Source organism: Perognathus longimembris, chromosome 4 (genome assembly GCF_023159225.1).
Source record: "Perognathus longimembris pacificus isolate PPM17 chromosome 4, ASM2315922v1, whole genome shotgun sequence".
Taxonomy (NCBI): domain Eukaryota; kingdom Metazoa; phylum Chordata; class Mammalia; order Rodentia; family Heteromyidae; genus Perognathus; species Perognathus longimembris.
Window position 1 is genome coordinate 15,775,787 of NC_063164.1, and position 8,411 is coordinate 15,784,197.

General features: G+C 52.4%; 1 protein-coding gene across 1 annotated transcript; it reads right to left on the reverse strand.

Annotated features, from left to right (window-relative positions):
* On the reverse strand, nt 1-8,343 carry LOC125350835 (ciliogenesis associated TTC17 interacting protein). The gene is made up of 10 exons (XM_048345733.1): nt 8,324-8,343; nt 4,959-5,218; nt 4,603-4,803; nt 4,384-4,439; nt 3,342-3,428; nt 2,981-3,148; nt 1,891-2,015; nt 748-824; nt 427-515; nt 1-276 (listed from the first exon to the last, which is right to left on the reverse strand). The coding sequence occupies exons 1-10, from the start codon at nt 8,341-8,343 to the stop codon at nt 28-30; spliced, it is 1,332 nt and encodes a 443-aa protein (XP_048201690.1). The 3' UTR covers nt 1-27.
* Between the last annotated feature and the right edge of the window lie 68 nt (nt 8,344-8,411).

Consider the following 8,411-nt stretch of genomic DNA (forward strand, 5'->3'; position numbering starts at 1 on the left):
GTCCCTGTGCTTCCCGCCCCGGGCTGCCTAGGGGGCCGGGGAGTCCTCTTCCGAGTCGTGCACGTCGTCCAGCGATCGGAAAGGGCTGGGTCGGTGGGAGGAGCGCAGGCCGGGGGACGGCGGGCGGTCCCAGGCGAAGGGGCCGAAGTGCTCGGCGGCGAAGGTGACCACGTCCTGCGGTTGGCGCAGCAGCAGGAAGAGCAGGAAATCGGCGATGAGCGCATGGGCTTCGGGGTGCTGGCACAGATACCTGGTGTGGCTGAGTCGGAGCTCCTCCTGGTCGGGTAGGGGGTGACCCTGAGTCCGAGCCCGCGATCGCTGCCCCCGCCCCCCATCTCCCAGGAAGTCCTTCAGCCCAAGTTTGCCTTCCAGCCAGGCGCAGGGAAAGAGGCCCTTGGCGAGGGGTGGGGGGGTGGGGGAACTCACCTTGCGCTCCTGGAACCTGGAGAATAGCTCCTGGTCCTCCTCCCACACCAGGGGCTTCTTCTCAAACTGGGGCGGAGGCTCAATCTCATCTGGAGGATGTGGGGAGCCAGGCTGCTTAGTGTTGGGGTGGGGTGGGGGCAGCACCAGATCAGGGTACCCCCAGGGATTCCTGGACTTCTAAGGTCAGACCCCAGGACTCCGTGCCCAATGGGGTTCCAAGACAAAAGATTCCAGGCTCCCATCCAAACCTTGGACGGCCCCAACCTTCCTCTCCCTCCCCTTCACTTTGCAGCCATCCCCCCAGGCCTGGGCCCTGCTCACCCTTCTCCCGCAGGACGGGAATCTTGGAGATGATGCAGCAGCCCGGGGAGCCCACCTGGACTCTCTTAGCGAGGTGCCTGGCCAGCGACACAGAAGGGAGGGGAGTGAGTGGACTGCCTAGCATACTACCTGCTAGGCCCTGAATGGTATGGCCACATGAACTGGGCCACTTTTGGAGATAGGGCCTCTAGGGGGTACCTAAGGTCGTACAGGCCGCCGAGCCCTAATCAGATAGAGTTGGCATCCTTGTAAGAACAGCGAAAGATCAAAGGGAAGATGGAGGGTGCAGAAGGAAGGACACAGCCATCTACAAACCAATGAGAGTCAGGCCTGGATGCAAACCAACCCCACTGGCACCTTGACCTTACTTAGATTTCCAGCTGCTACAATAGCAAGGAAACACATGTTGCGTTTAAGCTGTGGTATGTTCCGCCGCTGGGCTAAGATAGCACGGTGCCCTGCTTAAATAGACACGCTGGAAACCCCTGGGGACTTAGACCTCTGTCTTTGGAGATCCTGGGTTGGGTTTCAGACAATGGCACAGAGCTTAGCGAGTATCAGCTGTCTGCTTTAAAACGAACCAAACCAACCAGACCCCCAAATCCCAAATGCCTGTACTGTGGGAGACAGAGGCAGAAGGACCATCAGTTTGAAGATACTCTGGGCCGCATAGGAAGAACTGTGCTTTAAAAATAAAGAAGGGCCCTGGTGACAGGCTCCTGTAATCCTAGCTACCAGGAGGCTGAGATCTGCGGATTGCTGTTCAAAGCCAGCATAGGCATGAAAGTCCGTGAGACTCTTATCTCCAATTAACTACCAGAAAACTGGAAGTGGCGTTGTGGCTAAAACTGGAACTGGAAGAGCACTAGCCTTGAGCAAAAGTGCTCAAGGACAGAGCCTAGGCCCTGAGTTCAAGCCCCATGATCTAAAAAAAAGGAAAAAGAAATACCGCCCCCCCCAAAAAAAAACCAAGTGTTTCTAGTTGCCAAGTGATATGAGTATAGAAACAGGGAAATTCACATTTCCAGGTCAGCTGTTCCCAGGAACAGCTCCCTTTTGCCCCATCCCACCCCGTGCCCTTTCCAGGTGGAAAACCTGTACTTAGATAGGGTGCCCTCGGTACCCCACCCGCCAGTGGCTCACCCATCTGAGAGCAGGTAGAACTGGCAGGCCATGGGGATGCCCTCTACCGAGTGTACCATCTGCTCTATGATGAACACTTCGGCCTGCTGGCGGCCCACCTGCATGGTCTGGAAGCCCAGGGCTTCCTGCGGGGGGGCCCAAATGGAGAGAAGGCACAGAGGTGACTCCACCAGGGTCTCCTCCCTCTCACCCTGGCCCGTTGCTCCTCCCACCGCCATTCCTTACCTCCGATCCATCAGTAATCCTTGGCCCTCAGGTCCCTCCAGTGCCATCAGATTTGTTTCCCCCCAAGTTACCTTTGAGGTTCCCCCCTCAGAGGAGTCAGCCCCAGCCCACTCCTACCAAACTTCCAGGACATTCCCATTACCAAACGCTTCACCCTTGAGCCACATCTCCAAGTATTTTTCGCTTTTAGGGGGTGGGTGGACGGAGCTATTTAAATCATTGCATCCAGGAAGCTGAAACAAATGCACTGAAAACTTCCTAATCTTTCAATCCAAGTAAGTTAACTTTCCCCCCAGTGCTTCTGGTTGACAGGTTCCAGTGCAGGTCAGAGGAGAGGTGCAGAGAGGCAGCTGGGGGAGGGGGCGGAGCAGGGCGTTGACTATTAGAACCAGTTGCAGGAGGTAAGTGAGGGAGGAAGGGGTGAGACTAGACTAAGATTTGCAGTGGTCTCTCTCTCTCTCTCTCTCTCTCTCTCTCTCTCTCTCTTACAGGCCTGGGCCACTGCTGAGCGATGAGCCCGTTACAATTAAAATGTCCACCCTGCTGAGACCATGGCAGTAGCCTATAACCCTAGCTACTCAGGAGGCTAAGATCTGAGGCTCGCAGTTCTAAGCCAGGTCCCCTTTCGTTTGCCCCTAGGCCACGTCCGACCCCATGGAGTTTAAGTTACTGTATATCTACTTCACAGTACACATTTTACCCTTCACAATGATGAACATTATCATTCTACTCTACATAGCTTACGAAGTCTATGAACTTTAACCATAAAACCATTTCTCCCATTTCGGGTGATGTGTACATTACTCTCCTTCTGTCTAGGGACATCTGTTCCTTCCTCCACACTCATCCCTGGGGTGACTCTTACATAGGTACAGTGGCAGAGCTTGCCGTCACTGTCCAAGGCCAGGAAGCGGGCTTGGTTGGGCACCGTCTGCCGCCAGGCCATCACTCTCAGCAGCACCAGGTTGGCAGCCTCGGAGATGAAGCCCTCCATCGCGTTCCAAGGGAAAGAACTTGTGCCGGTCTTCACTTCCTGTGCATACAGATCGGAGCCAGGGTCCTGGGGCCAGGAAGGGGCCAGGAGGGTGGGCAAGCGGGCTGGGGGGGGTGGAGCAAGGGCTTCTGGGAATCCTACGTGTAGGCTCCTGGCCCCACATGGGCTCGTTTGTCCCTGTCCAGGGTTCTGAGGTGGCTGTGGAGGGCCGTTCCCCGGCCTTCACCCTTACCTCACCCTCTTTGATACTTCTCCTCATGACCATCTGCTCATCCTGCTTCAGCAAGCTTATCTTCCGTTCCATGGGCAAGATGAGTAACTAAGGACCAGAATATGCAGGGGGCAATAAGGGACGCCACTCAATCTCGTGCCCCTAGAGGTTACCTGCCCATTCTTCTTTAAAAATGAAAAGAAAAAACCAAAAAACTATGAGGTTTGGGACTGGGAATGTGGCTTAGTGGTAACGTGCTTGCCTGGCATGCATGAAGCCCTGGGTTCGATTCCTCAGTACCACATACACAGAAAAAGCCACAAATGGCACCATGGCTCAAGTGGTAGAGTGTTAGCTTTGAACAAGAGATGCCTAGGAACAGTGCCAGGCCCTGAGTTCAAGCCACAGGACTGGCAAACAACAACAACAACAACTTGGGAGTGCAGCCATGTGTTAGTGGCTCATGCCTGTAATTCTAGCTACTCAAGAAGCTGAGATCTGAGGATTGTGGTTTGAAGCCAACCCGGGCAGAAAAGTCCACAACATTCTTATTTCCAATTAAATAGTAAAAAAACAACAACAACAAAAAAAAAACCTCAAGTGGTAGAACACCAGTCTTCAGTGAGAAAGTCAAGCAAGACATGAGGCCCTCGGTTCAAGCCACAGTATAGGCACCTAAAACCAAACCAAACAGCCTAAAACTTTGTCAGTGGACTCTGCGAAGGTTCTAAGGCCCGCCATTTCCAATGTGTACACAAGTCAGAGCCCCAACTCTGAAGTTAGAGAAATGTCTGGGGCTTGAGGTGAGGGGTCACAAAGGATTTGAAGGAGAAAGGGTAACAGGCCAAGGGGAAAGGCCAGCCCCCATAAGCCTGGGGAGGCCCCTAGGCCGAGAACCCCATGCACTGTAGATAGTGGCCCCAGGATCTTGTCTGGGTCAGATGTGTGCAGTGGGGGTGGTGGGGTGATAGTCTACTCAAAAGGGCCCTCCACGCTCCCTTGCAGGGTCTCTGTTCTCTCACTCTGGTTAGGGGGGTGCGGCTCCCAGGCCCCTAGGAGGTACCTTGATGAACTCCTGACTATGTTGTTCCATGATCTCCAATGTTTCGGAGATGTAGCCTGGGATTCAGAGAGGCAAAGGCTGAGGTCACTGGAGACCTGAACCGACACGAAGGGAGGGACAGGCATGGCCCGGGCTGGAAGCTCGATGTGTCTGGGAAGAGTCTGGGAAGAGGATAAGGGTGGGGTCCGGGGGCTAGGGGCTGGGCAGCAGGAACTGTACCCAGGAGGGAGTTTCCGCTGAGCGTTTTATCCAAGAAGCCTCTGCTAAAGGCGTGCACGAACACACAGTGGGACATGATGCCCAGCTCGTCTTTGTACTTCCCTCTCTGCACCTCAATGGTCATCTCTCCCTGAGGCTCCCCGGTGTCCGAGATGATGGTCAGAGTCTCAGAGAAAAACAGCATTTGTAGCTCTTCCAGACCTGGGGGGAGGGAGGGAGGGAGCCCCAAGAAGCCTTGCTCCAGTCCTGGTCCTCTGGACCCCAACACCAGATTCCCCACTCCAGCTGTGTCGCCCAGCGGACACCGCTTCCACTCCCAGCCCTGCACCCCCTCCCCTCCACTGTCCCCGACTCACTGAGGGACCTGAGGAAGTTGATGGCGTCTGCATTGGCCTCTGGGAGTGGGGTAACCTCCACTGGACTTGGGGTCTGTTGTTGGTCCTTGGCTTTGGGGGTTATAGAGAAAGGAAAGGCTAAGAAAGGGCAGGAGGTTCCTAGCCTACCCCCCCCCCCCTCCACCCCCTTCCTTCTCTTGAGAAAGAAGATACTCCCCAGACCTTTCTGGCTCAGTAGCCCTTTTCCCACCTGTGCGGTAAATTTTAGACGCCATGGATGTCTTCAGTCAGTAGCCTGCCGTCTCCATGACAACGGGAAGTAACCGCCTCTTAAAGGGACATCAAGCATTTCACTATACCCAGACCTTGGAGCAAAAGCCTGACACACAGGTTCTGGGGCTCAGCTGAAGCCTGAGGTGTTTTGTCCAGCAGGGGGAGTATTTGACATTCTTAAGAGGCAGGGGAAGAAAGGACCATTAGAATGACCCCAGAAATCCTGGCCTTTGCCTGCCACAGCGTCTAATGCTTGTAATACTTGGGAGACTCAAAGAGGAGGATTTAGAGTTCAAATTCAGCCTGAGTTACGTGTTAAGACTCTGTTTAAAAGGAAAAGAAAAATGTGGCCCGGGGTCAAGTATCTGGGTTCACATAATAATCATGGCTTCACATGATTATCTAGTCAGTCTCGAGTCCTGATAAGGATGGAAATAAGGCTGGGAATGTGGCTTAGTGGTGGAGCGCTTTCCTCTTAGGCATGAAGCCCTGGGTTCGAGTCCTCAGTATCACATACACAGAAAAAGCCGGAAGTGGAGCTTGGCTCAAGTGGTAGAGTGCTAGCCTTGAGCTCAGAGCAGCTCAGGGACAGAGCCCAGGCTCTGACGATCCTCAATTTACCCTGGCTTACTCAGTTTACCGTTTTTTACTTTTTTTGTGCCAGTCCTGGGGTGTCCCTGAGTTTTTGTGCTCAAGGTCAGCATTTTACCAATTGAGCCTCGGCTACACCTCTGGGCTTTTTGGTGATTCATTGGAGATTAAGAGTGTCAAAGACTTTCCTGCTTGGGCTGGCTTTGAACTGTGATCCTCAGCTCTCAGCCTTCTGAGTAGCTAGGATCATAGGCGTGAGCCATTGGCGCTAAACCTATCATTAGCGATGCATCAGTCTAACTTCAAGTCCCCTCTCTGTCTCATACCTGGTCCCACAGTTGGCACAGCCCAGGGTTTATGAACCATCAGGATCCAGTTCCCATCTGCTTTCAAGGGCTCCATCTGAGGGCATGGCTCTGGAACACAGCCTTCCCACTGTGTGTGAACACACACACACACACACACACACACACACACTTCTGCTCTGTTCTCCTGGAATGCTTAAAGTTGCTTATTATTCTCCACATCCCTTTCTCCTTTTCCCCAAAGACAAACAACCTGTAATTTGGGGGGGAGGGAGTACAAGATTGAACTGCTTGATGGCTATTTTTTAAACTGTCCATTATTCAAACACTTTTGAGGCTATGTGTTCACCTCTATTTCCTTCCTATAACTAATCATAATGTCAGAAATCTGAGGCAGCATTTTTTGACAGTCCTGGGCCGTGAACTCAGGGCCTGAGCACTGTCACTGGCTTCTTTTTTGCTCAAGGCTAGCACTCTGTCACTTGAGCCACAGCGCCACTTCTGGCCATTTTCTGTATATGTGGTGCCGAGGAATCGAACCCAGGGCCTCATGTATACGAGGCAAGCACTCTTGCCACTAGGCCATATTCCCAGCCCCTAAGGTAGCATTTTTCAAGGTGGCTTCATATGCCTTTTCCCATCTGACTCTCTTTGGGGAAGGTTTATGATTTTGTTCTCTGGAATAATTTCTTGTATTGAGATTCTTTTCTCAGTGGGTATCATACCCTCAAAATACATCTCTAGTTCAGTGTGGTTTAGCTGGGCCTGATACTGCCCAGCCAATGTTGTCATTGAAGTGCCAGACTTTGAAGTCAGGCCCCACTTTACCACACGAACCCCACTTTACCACGTGAACCTGAGATAAGCAGGCCCTGTGAGAAAACCCAGGACAAGCTTATTAGGGCCCAGCCGGTCAAGAACTCTAACCGCTGGGAATGCTTAACTCTGACCACCCCTAGAATGCCTCGAGCCCTGTGCCTTGAGCCCTGAGCCAATCAGATTTGTACTCCTGTCTGGGTCTTGCTTGCTTGAACACCGGATGGCTGTAACTTTGTTTTTTTTGTCTTGCTTGAACAATGTTGTGCCAAGTTGCAAGACCACCCCCAAGAAGACCACCGAGATTCAGACACTCCGAAATGCAAAAGCAAGGCAAGGTTTTATTTAACGAGCTGCCAACTCGGGCCTCGTCCTACCCACCGACACAGCGGAGGTTAGGAGGGAGCCCCGAGCTGTGAATACACAGGGCTTATAAAGGCAAAGAACAAGGTTACAACAATCAGCTGTGCAAGCAAGATTAGAACACAGGTACAAATCTGATTGGCTCAGGGTTCGATTCTAAAATGGGGTTCACGTGGTGGGGCCTGACTTCAAAGTCTGGCACCTCACACCTGATGACTGTAACTTTGTTTTTTGCCTTTATAAGCCCTGTGTAATCGCAGCTCGAGGCTTCCTCCTAACCTCCGCTGTGTCGGTGGGGAGGATGAGGCCCGAGTTGCAGCTCGCTTGAATAGTCTTGCCTTGCTTTTGCATTTCGGAACGTCTGAGTCTCGGTGGCCTTCTTGGTGGTCATTTCGCGACTTGGCACAACAGTCATATGACCTAACCTGGTCAGTTATAGAAGCCCATTGGTTCAGGCTTGGGTTCTAGCTCCTATGATTGGTGCAGGACTGGCACATGAGCCAAGCTAGACCAATGAAACTCCATCCCTGGTACTATGGAAGGCTCTGCTAGGTTTGATGAACTAGTAGCCTGTAAGGATGGAACTTCTGGAGACTATTTTTCCACTGGAGAGAGAAAGCTCTGACAGAGAATGACACTAAACAGAAGAAAGCTGAGCTGAATAAAGATCTCTGAACCCCTGGGTCTATCCTTGCCTGAATCAGGGACATAACTGCATGTCTCAATTCAGAAGGCTTTTGGTGCCACAGTACTCCTTTGGGTTTAAACTACTTTGTGTTGAGTATTTGAACTCACTTGTACCTAAAATGATTTGGACTCCTTGTCCTCTGGGAAGCCAAAAAAACCAAAACAAAGACAGGGAAGTGACTTGCCTAAGGCCACTTGGGTGCTGAATGACAAAGCTGGGATTGGACCCCAGGCTTCTAAAACCATGGACACCTGCTGTCCTGCAGGCAAGAACACGTGATCTGCTTGTGACTGGTCACTGTGCAGTCATGCGTCCTCATCCATCATTCAGAAGAAATGGTGTAACCATACCTGAGGGGAGGCTCAACCATATCGGCGGAGCTGGCCTGAGGAATCGTGGCACTAGCCAGTGCTTCCTGGTTTTCGGCCATACCATGCT